Here is a 15188-nt window from a genome sequence, read left to right as displayed (position 1 = left end):
TTTCTGCTCTCAATGCACTCTAACGGCAAATACCTACGAGGGGTAGATGAGATCGGGCACCGCCCTACCTAAGTTTAAAATTTCTTTAAGAATCGTAGTAGTTAACAATATTTAATGGTCCCACCCAATATTGAAGTTTTGCGTTTGTCATTGTCCAGAGTCTTGTGCCCTTTAAATTATTATTTTTTTTTGTCCTTTGTACAGTGCGTGTTCTTCCAAAGCCTACCAACTTACTGTGTGTTCCTTGCTGTTTAATTGAGTTCCCTCCATTTTCTGTTGCTGATCTATGTTTCCCTTGAATCCCAATTGTCCTTTTTGGGTCCATCCAAATGCAGCACTAAAGGGGAATTTACTGGCAAATTGGCCCCCAACAGAACTTAGGAATAAAACTTGCTGCAGCAAGCAACGTTCAGTACCACAACCATAAAATTGCAGTCCATGGATGAAGATGGAGCGGCCACATTGAAATGTTATGTGACAAAACAAACATCAACTGCCGCCACACAAATTCACACCCAAGTCTCAATTGGAGCAAACAAAATTACGAAATATCATAGCAATATCGTTATGTACATAGAAAACAAGAAAATCATTTCTCTCGAAGCAAATTGACATAGAGAAAAATCTCCATGATCACTCTTACATTGAAATAATTTATCCGTTGCTTGTAGGGCCTGCACAACTAGTATGGGGGTAAAAGAGGGAAGGTTAAAAGTTCGCATTATGTATTATGTATATCATCGGCTTTCAAACTGCCGCAATATCACACCATGTTGAAGAAACAGACTAAAGGGATCTATCTTCAATGAGGATCATCAACGACCTCATCCATATACCATTCTCTTCACGCTCCTTCCATTGCTGCTGCAGGTCCACATCCAAGTTTTTGTAAACCATTCAACTCTCAACAGGATTCCACCTTCAATTTCCGGAGAAAGTCATCCTGCAAAACATTGTAGAATCAAAATTTCTGAAAGTCTATAGTAAGTTTAGTAAATGAATAATAGAGCTTCAGACGTTACACTGTTCCTACCCCACCATTATAAGATTCAGTTATTTAAGCAAATAAGAGAACAAAAATGCTCTATAGGAATCATGTCAGGCAAAATGAACTCCTCAAGAAACCACCAGAGCAGATCTTTACCCAGTGTTTGAACAGTTTAAACAAAAGGGAAACAGTAACAAAGTATAATCGTAATGAAGGGTATAAATAGAAGTTATGCGACTGTTCTCACCTAATAATGGCCTGTGGAAAGATGCTAAACTCCAGCTGCAGCTTTAACCTCAGAATCCTTACCCTGCAATTGTTTGATTGTTGCCCAATCAATAAAAATGTGAGCACGAAAGACAATGAACAGTTATGTGCGAGAATTAACTAAGAATATAGTCCTCGTCACATTTTCAGGCTGTATTCCATATGGATTATCAATCTATTCATGTACAATGTACACTAACAAGCTTGTGAATCAACTTGTGCCCCAAGGGTTGTGTTTTTCTTTGGGTCAGAGAGGCAGAGCAGTAAGAATACTAGCAGGAAAAGAACAGCATAAAGCCATAAATATGTTTGGCAGATGAGAAATCAAATGAATATGTTCATGTAAACATATATTTAAATTTTAGTCAGAATATATGTCTAATTTCTTAGTAGACGACCTCCAGTAGAGAGCTGCTTCGAATCTTCCGCGTAGGAGTCCTCATAGTGACAAGTTCCTCTGCTGCTGTAGGATGGATACCCACTGTGACATCAAAATCATCTTTTGTCAAGCCAGCTTTCACAGCAACTGCAAATCCCTGAAATTCAATAAACAAATCTGATCAATTGAAAGCATGAAGCCTCGAACTACCAATTTCAGATGACCACTGAATTTTTTTTCCCCCAATGGAAGCAAAAAACTGAACGCAGAAGGGACAAAACCTGCACAATTTCTGGTGAATCTTCTCCACACATGTGCAACCCAAGAACTTTTCTAGTCTTTGCACATACGATAAGTTTCATGAGAATCCGGTCTGGGAGCCCAGAAAGAGTAGCCTTTAAGGGCCTGAAGTTTGCTGTGAAGACATCAACATCGCCATATTCTTTTACAGCCTGCAAAAATCCTTGAAATGATGAGCACCAAAAGGCAAACTGGACATGTTGCATCTACATTTCACAACATGCAACACCTGTTCTTCTGAAATTCCAACTTGTCCAATAGGTGGCTGGGAAAACACAGCAGATGGGACAGCCCTAATAAAAAAGGCAGATAACATGGTCAGAAAGCTATTGTTCATCACCATTATTTAGTAGACAGTCAACTCAACTTTCTCATTAGAAACTCAAGGGGAATGTAATACACAGTTTGAGAGTTCTCATATGGTCCTCCAATCCTTTAAGCAACTAACTGATGCATAAACTACTAGAATGGATTTACGAAGGCTCAATTGGGAGATTGTTTCACCTTCTTGAAGCTATCAACTAATTTATGACAAGACATGCAGACTCATAGAGTACCAGTACCTATAATCAGGTTTTGTAGGTTCATTCCCAAAGAGAGTTTTTGCCACTGCCACTCCCTCCATCAAAGCAACTGGAGTTAGATTTATTCTATTTGTGACATCTCCAACAGCTAAAATGGACGGAACAGATGTACGGGAGTATTCATCAACCTGAACAAAAGTAGAAAAGACAACGAATGATTGAAGGCATCATGTTGGAGTATAAGAGAGATAGAGACATAAAGATAAAAAAGTAAAAGAGACATCTAAAAACCCAAAGAAGCTACCTCTACCGCTCCATCCTTGGTCATTTTTACCCCTACCTTCTCCAATCCCAAATTCTGCAATCGAATTTAGTTCATCAGTTCATGTATCAATAATCCAACATGGGTCCAGCGCATACATGTTTTAGCATATAAATCATTTAAGCCCTAAAACAAATGTCTTTCAAAAGGGTAGATTAACTTCATGTTAGATAAGTTACCCTTTTCTGGGCACAAAATCAAGATATGAAAAGTGTCCATTGCTTGATAGGGAAGAAAGAGAGGGAAAATATTTACTCCCTCTGTCCCGTAATTTTAGTCCTCTACAAAACTACGTGCAATTTTTAAGCTTAAAAATAATATACTTACCGAAATAATTTTTTGTGTAATATGGATCTTCTTTAATAGATCTCAATGAGATCTTTTGAATGGAGCAAAAAAAAAAAAAAATTATTTTAGTAAATACATTATTTTTAAGTTTAAAACTTGCAAGTAGTTTCGTAGGGGACCAAGGGAGTATAATAGAGGAACCAAGACCATGGCTCTTGGAACTCTACATTTGGTAAAGTGACAAACTCACAGAAGCCTGTAGAAACAAAAACCAACCAAAGTTTAAAAATCAAACCTTTGTATTAGGTTTGCGGCCCGTAGCGAACATGACATGAGAGAAACCTTCAACGGCCCCTTTACTAGTCTTCAAAGTCAATGAACCATCTGCCGATTTAAGGATAGCCTGAGGTGACTCCTCTGGATGGACCTCGATCCCTCTTAGAGACATCTGTTCTGCAACAAAATCTCTGACCTACATGAATAAAAGAAAGTTGTGTGCATGAGGGGAAACTATCGACTGATTAAGTACTAAACAAAGACACTCACGTAGGTTGTTATTCCTCACCTCCTCATCGAAACCTCTCAAAACCTTTTTCTGTCGTATGAATACATGGGCCTCACTTGTCAATCCATTGAAAATCCCAGCAAACTCGAGTGCAATGTAACCTCCCCCAACTATCGCAACTTTTTCAGGCTTGGAAGGCAAATCAAGGGCTGCATCTGAATCTATCGCATACTCACGTCCGGGAATTTCAGGAATGAAGGGGCGTCCCCCTACTGCAATTAGAATGTACCTTGCCGAGTAGAGCTTTCCATCTACATCCACTGTATGTGGATCCACAATCTGTATATGGAGTCATGTAAATTGTTGGCATCAGTAAACAAGGTTTTGAATATGAATACACATCCATGACATTTATATCCCAAACTATGTCGAAGTGATAAAATGGCAACACAACATCCAACCTTTCCACGCCCTTCAATTAAAGTGACACCAGCATTTTTGAGAATGTTCTCGTAGATACCAATTAGGCGCTGCAACTCGGCATTCTTATTAGCCATCAGGGTGCTCCAATCGTGTTTGGGTTCAGCATCATATTTCCATCCAAAACCATGACTCTCTTCAAATTCGTGAGAAAATTTGGATGCATACACAAGTAGTTTCTTAGGTACACATCCACGAAGCACACACCTTCATGCCATTATATCAGAAAATAAAACCCTTGTTTACCAACTCGCAGATAATCTCAGTGTTGAACATGGAAAGCTGAAGTTTTGTAATGCATATAACGTGTACAAAATATAAACCTATGCCTCTTTAGAACAGTTACTAGAATTGATGCAAAGTAACTTGCAGGCGTGCTTTTCAAACATCTTTAACAACACTAGTAACCATACAAAAAAGAATAGTTTTAATCAGGATTGCTTGTGTGAATCCATGCTTGACAAAATCCCAACATCCATTACCCGTAAAACTATTCAAGCAAGGTCCCCATACCAATCTCAGCATGCATTTTGACATTCATTTGCCTCCTGAAACACATCCATGCCTTCCTCGTCAACCTAACCCACTATATTGCAAATTCAACATTCTTTTTAACAACTGAGAACTGGCTCTAAATGTAAAAAAGCATCCATTACAACCAACAAATTACTTCACAGACAAGGAAAATCAAGTCTCTAATGCCTGGCATAAAAACACCAGTCAGTAATTCAGTACTCACATGGAATTGGAGTAATTTAAACATACCTATGCTTCCAGACACAATTCAGTACCGTCCAATGACCTATAGGTTCTTCTAAAACTTGCACATGGGCAAATGTATCAGAGCAATTTCATTTTGATGTTCTTGTTATCTACTTTTTCGGGATCAACATGACAATACAAATACTTGGAGTAACACTTTTCAGTTAACTTATGCTTCCAAACAGAATCACACAATGAACTCAAAAAGAACCATCAGTTGAAAATTCTTACAACCAACCATTGAATTTGCAATTACTAAAACCAACCATAGGCCCTGCTGTTTTCAGAATTACTTTTCTAGGCCCATTCTTGGGGGAAAAAACGGTGTCTGGTTAGCGTTCTCGAAACTTGTTTTTTGAGAATTTATTCCTATGGAATTCATTTTTCGGGAAGAAGTGAAAAAGATTCTTCATACATCAAAAACCGTTTCTGCTAGAAATACGACACAAAAATGATGGATGTTGGTTTTAGAAAACAATTTCCTAAAAGTTTTCTGTAAAAAGGACACTAAAAACTGCAAGGGAATAAAGATTTTAATTTTTCCTCTCCAACAATCAATTGAGCAGGGGCGGCTCTATTCTGGTATCACGGGTCCTAGCAAACCCCGTGAGTTCAAAAAATGCCCTTAAATTTTATGTAGGTTTATATAATAATTCGATTTGCTACTGTCTGCAACATTCATACGAAGCAAGAGTAAATGAAAATTCACTTAAATTAATATTTTTGAGTAAGTAGATAATATTATTCAACAAAACAAAATAACCTAGCCCAATAAATCTCCAACCAAAGTAAATATCTTGACTTTATAATTTTTGTATACAAAATTCTTTCAAACATTTTTATGGCTGCTGAGCTAAAATTTTGCAGCCGCCCCTGCAATTGACCCAACTTAATTTACTTTCTTCTACAAAGCCTAAAATGATACACCTAGACAGTAAGGCAACAAAACTAACAAAAACACACCAAAGTCAGTAAACTTACGTTCCACCAAGGCCTCCGGTGGTTTCGGAGGATATGGTGGCGAAAGGGAGCTCACATATGGCAACTTTAGCGCCGTAAGAGGCGGCGAAACGGGAAGCCCTAACGCCGCCGCTTCCGGCGCCAATCGTGAAGAGGTCGAAGTCGTATTGGCGAGGCTCCGCCCCGTTGTCGGACTCTGCCGCTCGAACGGCGAAGCGACGGTGGTGGGGGCGGTGGGGAGAGAGAACGATACGGGCTTTGGAGTGGAGGAGAGGAGAGGAGGCGGTGGAGTGAGGAGAGAGAAAGAGAGGAGAGAGAGAGACAGGGAGGCGTTTACAGAGTGATTGGAGGGTTTGGGAAGAGGAGAAAGTGGTGAGCTTTGGTGCGCTCAGAGAGGTCGCCATTTTTTGCCTTTTTTGTTTCTGGTCAATCTTCGCGAATATAAATAGAGAAAAACTTTCCTACGGCGGGTGAATATACACTTTACTGGCTCAGTGCGTCCATAAGTATTTTGAATGATTTTAAAAAAAAATTATTCGCTGAAAGAATTTAGCTCTTCGCTATAAAAGTTTTTTATAAATTTGAACTATTAATTATCGAAATGCTGGCCGCATCGAATTGCTCTGAACCGCGTCGAATTGCCCTTCTATATAGGTACGGGCACCACTGCTCAATCTTCCGCAAACAAACAACTAAAAAGCCAAATCCAAATTCTAAATTAGAGGGATATTTAAGATTGAGGGCATCCAAGTCATTACAATAAGTGAGATAAGTTAAAGATAAATTAATTTTGGCCGCATCGAATTGCACTCGGCCGAATGGAATTGCATTTGGCCGCGTCGAATTGCATTTGGCCGCATCGAATTGCACTTGACCGCTACGAATTGCCCTTAGCCGCATCTAATTGCACTTGACCGCGTCGAATTGCTCTTGGCCACATCAAATTGCGCGGCCAAGAGCAATTCAACGCGGCCAAGTGCAATTCGATGCGGCTAAGTGCAATTCGACGCGCCCAAGTGCAATTCAATTTGGCCGAGTGCAATTCGATGCGGCCAAGTACAATTCGATGCGGCCAAGTGCAATTAGGCGCGGCCAAATACAATTCAGAGCGGCCAAGAATAATTCGATGCGGTCAAGTGCAATTCAAGATTAATTGCACGGAGCTGTGAATAAGTTTCTCTCAAGGAATATATGATTCGATATAGATAAGACTTCTAAGCAAATCGAATTAGTTGAGTTCGAGCTCGTGTTTGCTTGTTAAATGCTTGTTTATGATCAGTTTTGTTAGATAAACAAGCAAAATTTGAGCGTTTTTCAAGGCTTCTAAACCAAAGCCCAAACAAGTTGTTACTTAGCTTGTTTGGTTTATGATAACTACAACGCTAAGTTACTCGATATCAACTCGTGTTCGACTTGATTGAAGCTAGTTTGAAATTGGTTTGTCTCACGGACAAAATAAGCTTGAATATTTTTTAAGTTCGTTAAATTTTCAAACCAAACTTAAATTCGGCTCTTGGGCTCATTTATCATCTTATTTATAGGCCGTGATTAATTCCATTTTCTGAAATAAAAAGGATCTTTATTTTTAAGGTTGAGGGCATCCAAGTTATTATAACAAGTGAGATAAGCTAAAGATAAATTAATTTTGGTCGCATCGAATTACAATTGGCCACTACGAATTACTCTCGGCCGCATCGAATTGCACTTGGCCCCATCGAATTGCACTTGACCGCCACGAATTACTCTTGGCCGCATCGAATAACTCTTGGCCGTGTCTAATTGCACTTGGCCTCGTCGGATTGTACTTGGCCGCATCAAATTGCTCTTAGCCGCGTCGAATTGCACTTGGCCGCATCAAATTGCTCTTGGCCGCGTCGAATTGCACTTGGCCGCATCGAATTGCGACAATGCAGCCAAGTGCAATTCGACGCGTCCAAGAGCAATTCGTAGCAGCTAAGGGCATCGAAGCGGCCAAGTACAATTCGATGTGGCCAAGTGCAATTAGGAGTGGCCAAGTGCAATTAGGCGCGGCCAAGTGTAATTCGATGCGACCAAGAGAGTAATTCGATGCGGCCAATAAAATAATTCGATACGGCCAAGTGCAATTCAAGATTGCATGGAGCTGTGAATAAGTTTCTCTCAAGGAATATATGATTCGATATAGATAAGACTTCTAAGCAAATCGAATTAGTTGAGTTCGAGCTCGTGTTTGCTTGTTAAATGCTTGTTTATGATCAGTTTGTTAGATAAACAAGCAAAATTTGCGCATTTTTCAAGGCTTCTAAACCAAAGCCCAAACAAGTTGTTACTCAGCTTGTTTGGATTATGATAGCCACAAAGCCAAGTTACTCGATATCAACTTATGTTTGGCTTGATTGAAGCTAGTTTGAAATTGGTTTGTCTCATGGACAAAATAAGCTTGAATATTTTTTAAGTTCGTTAAATTTTCAAACCAAACTTAAACTCGGCTCTTGGGCTCATTTATCATCCTATTTATAGGCCGTGATTAATTCCATTTTCTGAAATAAAAATGATCTTTATTTTTTTATTTTTTGAATAAATAAACAAGCAAAAAGCAAAATAACTTAAATATCTTCTATTGTTTTCCATGCTGAAAATTCGGGTTTTAATCCAGTCCAAGTACTTTGTTTGATTAATGGATTAGATTACTGGATGTAAGCCTGTCAATGGATCGGATCCGATTTGAAAAATCCGAATCCGGATCCGAATCCGGTAACGTTGATCCGATAATCCGAATCCGGTAATCCAAATACAGATCGGATTCGGATCAGATTAAATCCGTTATTGATCCGAATCCGAACTTTATTTTTTTTAATTTTTTAAAAAAAAACAGTAAATTTTTTATTTTGAAAAAAAAATGTCTAAGAAGTTGTATTTTTATTTTTTTCTTTTCATTTTAATTTTTTAAAATTTTTTTTTTGGAAAATTTTTTTTGCTAAAATTTTTGAAGTGAAAAAGTTTCGGATCGGATCCAGATTTTTCATATTCAGATCCAGATTATAACTATCGGATTTGAGTCTTATAGGATTTGGGTCTTGTCGGATCCGGCCCATTGAAAGGCCTAACTGGATACAATTGGAAATCATACGACGCCACATTTTAAGCAATCCACGAGGCAAGAAAAGTCTCAGCAATCTAGTCCACTGTTTCATATTATAGCCGACTGCATATCTTCTTTGTATTCCTTCAAAATTATGCTTCACCTCAGAACTACGCACAACTTTGAAACGCTACTCTGGGCACAATTGCATGCAAAGCCGTTCGATGCACGGGGGCTCACGCATGTCGGACGACTCCGAACGCAATCGTGTCCGGAAGTTGAGTTCCTTAACTTTTTTGAAAAATAACAAATATGATTCAGAATCAGCTAGAGCAGGTTCATTCCTGGGCTCTTTCGCTTCTGTTGGTTCTTCACCAGTAATCAGAGCCCAGAGGACACCTAATATACTAGTATAGTGTTAGATGCTGTGATACTCTTTTTCTGTTGAACTCACCAATAGATTGCTACCAGCAAAGTCGCAAATGTTCGAAAGCTGAAACAACGACGAGTGTAATTCAACGTCGGGTCCAGTCAATCACTGGAATGTTCTACTTCTACACAAAAGTGATTCAACAGGTCGTCTAGGTATTGCTTCCTGGTAGAATTCCTGTTGGATAACTAAGCCCCCAGAGATGAGGAAACGGCGTAGTAAGCGACAAAATGCTTCGGGAAGTTAAAAAGAAGTACTATGTAATTTCGGAAATTCTCACATAGGATAACCTTACAGGCAGACAAATGATAACCTGATGAACTGATCTTTACTGTTTAGTAGGCAGAGGAAAATTTAGCAAAAGTGGTTCCAGTAGAAGTGGGGAGCAGAATCAGAATAGCCTATACCCCATTACAGACTTATACGGAGTACAAATTTTTTCTGTAATGCACAGTGTTCCGAACCAGTTTGCGCGCACCTCAAATTTCACACGCTTACGGGGGGTTGACCCCAAGAGTTGTTGGCAAGGAGAATTGAACCTAAAATCTTAAGAGCGAGCAAACTCCTAAATTCCAAGTCAAGACCACCAGAATTATACATTCCTTCCCTAATTGTATGTTCAGTCAAATATGACCTTAGTTGGTGTGATTACTCTTTAACATAATTTAAAGGCAAAGAACCCGGTTCTCTGCAGTCGACTGTAGAGAAGGGCATGCAATTCTATCTGAACCGCTTATCATGAAAATCAACGGATTTGTTGAATTTATTACCGGTCATTACCGTTCATTACCGGTCATAAATTGAAAACAAATCTGAACCCTCAAAAATTTCATCCGACGGCTGCGATCACTTGGACCGCACATTTGCGGTCCACAACTAGACTGTAGACAAGCCAAATTCAAGGCAAATCACAGCATGGACAACTAGGAGTAGTAAAGTGTATATTAGAATTACACACACAAATACAGAACTAAAGATAGTGTTATTACAAACAAGGGAGTGCAATCCCACATGTTTTCAACAAAATCCACAACAATGCCAATTGACAGTGAAACCCTTCTTTCTAATTCAAAGAGACAAACCAGACTCCTCATCCTCATCAAGGGAGGAAGTATAGATTACGTAGAACGCCCAGATCAATCCGAACACGCCCAAAAGGAGCCAAAACAGAAGGTTGTTGCTGAAGCCAAGGGGAAGCCCCATGCCTTCCGTGCTCATTCTCTCATCTACCAAAGCCATGGCCGGGCTCGACATGGTTGCAGCACAAGCTGCAGCTAGCAATGAGGCACCCATCCCCGCCTTCGAGCTGATAGCCTCCTTCGCAGCAGGCATTTGCTCCATCGAACATCTCACTACCCCCTTCTTAGGGATTGACGGCAACCCTGTAAACATTTAGATTTAGTTACAGTCGTCTGATTAGCAAGAAATGTTGTCATAACTTTTAAGGTTTCCAAAACTTTCGTTGAAATTTTCTTCCTACTCCAATTGAGTCATAAAATGCATTTTCCCCTCTTTTTCCTCACTTTCCCAACGTTATTTTTGTAGCGGATTCAACCCAAACGCCATGCGTGAAATCTAAAAAATCAAGCAAAGAACAAAGAAAGCACGAAAGAAAAACTTACATGGTTCTCAAACCGGGTACATCAACTAGGAAATAGAGTACAAAATACATAGCTATTACTCATAGTAAACTATAAAGAGTACAGATTTACATGATTCTCTAGCACGCCGCCGCGTCCCGCTAAGGTTTTTATTTTTTAAGTACTTATTCCTTATTCTACGAAACAGGTCATTTTCTCACAATCCATCATCTTTAATAAATACTTATTTGTTAATAAATATTTATTTCTCCTAGCGAAACCTGGCCTAATTGGGTAGATAAACACTGCGGTTAAACCCGGCATAGTCCACAAAGTGACAAACCAAACCAAACCAAACAAAGCATCCAAAACCCAACAATTTTATCTCCAATCAAACAATAAGGAGGGAAAAAAACCATTACAGCCACTCATATCTGAACACTGTAAAATCATGACACAAGAGATTCTTACCAAGAACAGAGGAGGCAGGGGATGCTACGATTCTCTTGTGGGCAAACGATGTGGAAGGAGCACTGCAGGCAGTGATGGTAGCCATTGGATTGATTAAGAAATCAAATGGGTTTTTGCTCTGCTAAACCGGGAAAAAAGTTGAAGCAATTGGAAACAGTCAGTTTCATATTTGAAGGGGAGTTTTGGAATTTGTGGATCCAAATCTATCCAGTACACCACACAGCGTGGATAGGCTAGAGAGTACCTCATCTGTGGGGAACCAACCAATTTCCTCCACGTGGCGTAGAATCGTTTGTAACTAGGATTTCTCCCCGAGGCCAAGGGGAGGACTGTTTGGGTTGTGGGACCACTGCGATAATCAATTTATGCGTTGGTGAGAGCAAGAACATCAAAAATTACTAAAATTCGCGATAGTGATGATTGAAAATGGAAACGGTAAGTCGAATGATTATGTGTCTAAGGCCTGTTGCAAGTACACAATTAGTAATTAATGTGATACTACTCTTCACCTGTGAAACTGAGTTCTTCTTCATTTCTTAGAAGGTTTGGCCAGGGAAAAGAACTGAAGTAAAACGATTGTGAGTTCAATTTACACATAGAAAATTTGTGGTCTAGCGAAAAAGATCAATCGCATTTACTTTTACAATTTGAATTGTTTTACTACTTTTTAAAGCAAGTTGATATTACTTTATCACACATCAATCATCTTCGTTGAATAGCGATCAATATTTTATCGGAAGACATCTACAGTAAAAAAAACATTCTAGACCCATTTTCTTAACATGAATGTGTTCCGGAAAACTATTGATTGATGTCTTTTTTTTTTTTTTCTATCAATCGATAGTAAATATCATTACGCATAATATATGAATTCCTACAAAGTACAAACTCGGAATACTACATTAATTGATAGAATCCATGAGATAATCAAGCACAACAATTTAACCAATACAAAAAGTAAGCCCATCAAAGAAAGAAATAAAAAAATAAAGAAAAAGCCACTATAGAGAAATAACACTCTCATACATGTGACAAGGTTCAAACTCCTAACCTTCTAGTGAGATGCAAGAGTTTTGACCAACCAAGCTAGCTCGAGTTGGTTATTAATTAATAGCTGACGATCAAGTGGGACTCAAATAACACGTCTCGTCCAATAGTCCTTGAATCATGAGCTTCAGATGTGTACAAGTCTCGTTTATAAAGCTATTGCAAAAAGGGAAAAAAAAAAACCTCGTTTGATCCTTGTGACATGTAACATAGAAGCCACGCGATTAACAAGTTCTCTTTGGATCTCAAATAAAAATTACGAGCCGACCCTACAACCAACCCAACTCCCGAGTCATAGCCCAACCCAAGCACATGTCTTGTTTGGTCCAAACCAATAGTGTAGCTGTACAAGGTGATCTAAACTCAAGTACCGGTATTCTTGAGGTTTTTCATTTTATTTTATCCTCCCCGTATTCTTGAGTGTAGAGGTGTCAAATGGACCAACCCGGCACAGGCCCGACACAACACAGGTACGGTCTTAGTCTACACGGTACGACACGACACAGTTTTAGTGGGCACGGCACGACATGACACGGACTTAGCCAGACACAGCACAACACGGCATGATTCTAGCCGGACACGGCATAGGGCATGGAAAAAACAACTAAGAATTTTAATTTTATAAAAAGAACAAAATTTATTTAGTGAAAATGAATTATTTTAGTTTATTAGTATTTTATTTTAGAGGCAATAGGATTTTGTTTGTAAATTTGACGTTTCAATATAAAAAGTAAAATTAAAAAAACCTATCAATAAATAAGGACAAAAAAGGTTAAAGCATAAGCAATTTAATACAAAAAGTGCAAGATTCGTATATTATTATTATTATCTAATTCTAAATGACTAAATCTAACAATAAATAAGAAAAATTTGGTTTCAAAATAGGACATCTTAAGATTCAACCAAGACCAATAAACAAGTTGTGCTTTTAAATGGAACAACTAATATATATTATATGATTCTATTGTATAAAAAGCTTAAGGGACTTCAAAAAATTTCAAGCTTTGTTTTAGTTATATGAGTCATGCATGACAAACAAAATTAAACAAACTTGTAAGTTATAAGCAATAAATACATTGTATTTTTTTTTAAAGATTTTAAAAAACGGCACAGGAATGTTTGCTTTTTGGGAAGATTTTTTTCGAACTAAAATCGGTTGGTGATGTGCCGGCACAAGCACAGCACGACACAACACAATTTAAAAATGGCACGAAACGATTAGTAAACAAGCCGGCACGACACGATTGAAAATGATATTACACCGTACAACACGATTTAAAATAAATGAGCCGAACATAACACAATTGGAAACAGCATGACACGACACAATTAAGTAAACGAGCACGGTACTGCATGACGATATAAAATACGCTTGACACGAAGCTAAACGGCACGCTTGACTCCTCTACTTCGGTGGCAACGTACGTTTCGACAAATTACATTATCACACGTAGAAAAAATATACTTTTGCACTGGGACGAATATTGCGCCGTCTCTTGAATTAATGGTGTACGGTTCTGGAGTAAGAATTTGGAGTAGTACGAACAGACGTGTGAATCTGGAGTAGTATTTTAACATCAACCACGCACAAGGTCGAGCGTAAGATCAATCGCCAACGATGATTGCATTTCATCAAACCTCATATGCAAATTACTGCTCCCTCCGTCTCAAAATCTATAGGTTTTTTTTGATATTTGTGCTGTTTTTTAAATTCTTATATCTTTCAATTTATGATGCTTAAATTTAAAAAAAATTGTATTATAGACCTAATCAAAAATTATTAAACAAAATTCATATTATATATTTTTGAAAATTCATATTGAAATATATAAGGCTTTGTTCGTTTGGAGAACTCAAAATTCATGGGCGCAGCCTCAAATAAATTTTCTCTATCTATTTCTCTCTATTCATTACTCGTAAAAATTTCTCGCAAAATCCAAAACAAACAATGTCTAAGAGTTTAAAGAAACGAAAAAAATATAAAAAAATGTCTAAAGATTTTGGGACGGATGAAGTAATTAATCTCATTTACTACTACTATTACTCCACTTCCTAAAGAGCATGTACATCGGGTTAGCGAAAATAGAAAATTAGTCATTTTACCAAACCAAAATGAAGGAGACTCAATTGCAGCAACTTAGGAAAAATCTTATGTATTTTACATTTTGCTACAGTTTTTAGCTACAAATACCTAAGCACTATACACTTGCCGTTTATTTGTATTCATCCACTTTTTTTCTCCTCTCCCTGTGCAAGAATGCCTCTCTAGTTTTTTAACAACAGGATGACTAAAGTAGAAATACAATATTTTAATAAAGGATTGGTAAAAATAAATAGTATTGGTAGAGTGTTGATTGAGATATGAGAAAGTAAAATATACTCCCTCCGTCCCATAATATTTGTCCGGTCCGCGAAACGAGGACTACAAAATAATGCATTTCTTTCGAGAAAAAATTTAAATTTTTTTCAAAAGTTAAAAGAACTCGTCGAGATCCAGTAAATTGTTGAATTTTTTTTCTACTTTTCTTACAAAAATAGTATTATTTTTACGTTTCCGTTTTGCGGACCGGACAAATATTATAAAACGGAGGAAGTAAAATATGCACCGTTCACTAGCATTATTTTTGCTAGTGACCGATAAACTTGCTCTAAGCGTGCAAAACACCCGCAAATAAGAGTGTGTGGAGTACTATTTTTTGGGTACAATAGTGGAGCCGTCGTGTCATCGTCACTGTCAATTGTCTCTTTCAAATCCTCTTTTTCCCCATTTCTTGTCTCTATAAACCATGGAGTAGAAAAAACTACTGCAAGTAATCTCTCCCGA

General features: G+C 38.1%; 2 protein-coding genes across 2 annotated transcripts; both read right to left on the bottom strand.

Moving 5' to 3' along the window:
• Positions 1 to 526: 526 nt before the first annotated feature.
• On the bottom strand, positions 527 to 6216 carry LOC131321911 (glutathione reductase, chloroplastic). Its single transcript, XM_058352929.1, has 11 exons — positions 5797 to 6216; positions 4035 to 4260; positions 3634 to 3912; positions 3364 to 3540; positions 2763 to 2816; positions 2498 to 2646; positions 2164 to 2227; positions 1916 to 2086; positions 1654 to 1791; positions 1236 to 1298; positions 527 to 943 (listed from the first exon to the last, which is right to left on the bottom strand). The coding sequence occupies exons 1-10, from the start codon at positions 6177 to 6179 to the stop codon at positions 1260 to 1262; spliced, it is 1680 nt and encodes a 559-aa protein (XP_058208912.1). The 5' UTR covers positions 6180 to 6216; the 3' UTR covers positions 527 to 943; positions 1236 to 1259.
• A 3980-nt stretch (positions 6217 to 10196) lies between these two features.
• On the bottom strand, positions 10197 to 11530 carry LOC131321901 (photosystem II reaction center W protein, chloroplastic). The gene is made up of 2 exons (XM_058352917.1): positions 11318 to 11530; positions 10197 to 10648 (listed from the first exon to the last, which is right to left on the bottom strand). Exons 1-2 carry the CDS (start codon positions 11400 to 11402, stop codon positions 10335 to 10337), a joined length of 399 nt encoding a protein of 132 aa, XP_058208900.1. The 5' UTR covers positions 11403 to 11530; the 3' UTR covers positions 10197 to 10334.
• Between the last annotated feature and the right edge of the window lie 3658 nt (positions 11531 to 15188).

This window comes from Rhododendron vialii, chromosome 1a, assembly GCF_030253575.1.
Source record: "Rhododendron vialii isolate Sample 1 chromosome 1a, ASM3025357v1".
NCBI classification, from domain to species: Eukaryota; Viridiplantae; Streptophyta; class Magnoliopsida; order Ericales; family Ericaceae; genus Rhododendron; species Rhododendron vialii.
Note: the sequence above shows the minus strand (reverse complement) of the source record. Positions and strands in the feature narration are given on the sequence as shown.

What these genes read in the sequence shown, in the direction of transcription:
- LOC131321911 (XM_058352929.1), bottom strand. Translation starts at nt 6,179, where the DNA reads ATGGCGACCTCTCTGAGCGCACCAAAGCTCACCACTTTCTCCTCTTCC. An exon ending in TGAGAGGTTTCGATGAGGAG is followed by an intron (nt 3,541 to 3,633) that starts GTGAGGAATAAC and finishes TTATTCATGTAG; the next exon opens with GTCAGAGATTTTGTTGCAGA. An exon ending in ATTCACCAGAAATTGTGCAG is followed by an intron (nt 1,792 to 1,915) that starts GTTTTGTCCCTT and finishes ATTGAATTTCAG; the next exon opens with GGATTTGCAGTTGCTGTGAA.
- LOC131321901 (XM_058352917.1), bottom strand. Translation starts at nt 11,402, where the DNA reads ATGGCTACCATCACTGCCTGCAGTGCTCCTTCCACATCGTTTGCCCAC. An exon ending in CCCTGCCTCCTCTGTTCTTG is followed by an intron (nt 10,649 to 11,317) that starts GTAAGAATCTCT and finishes AAATGTTTACAG; the next exon opens with GGTTGCCGTCAATCCCTAAG.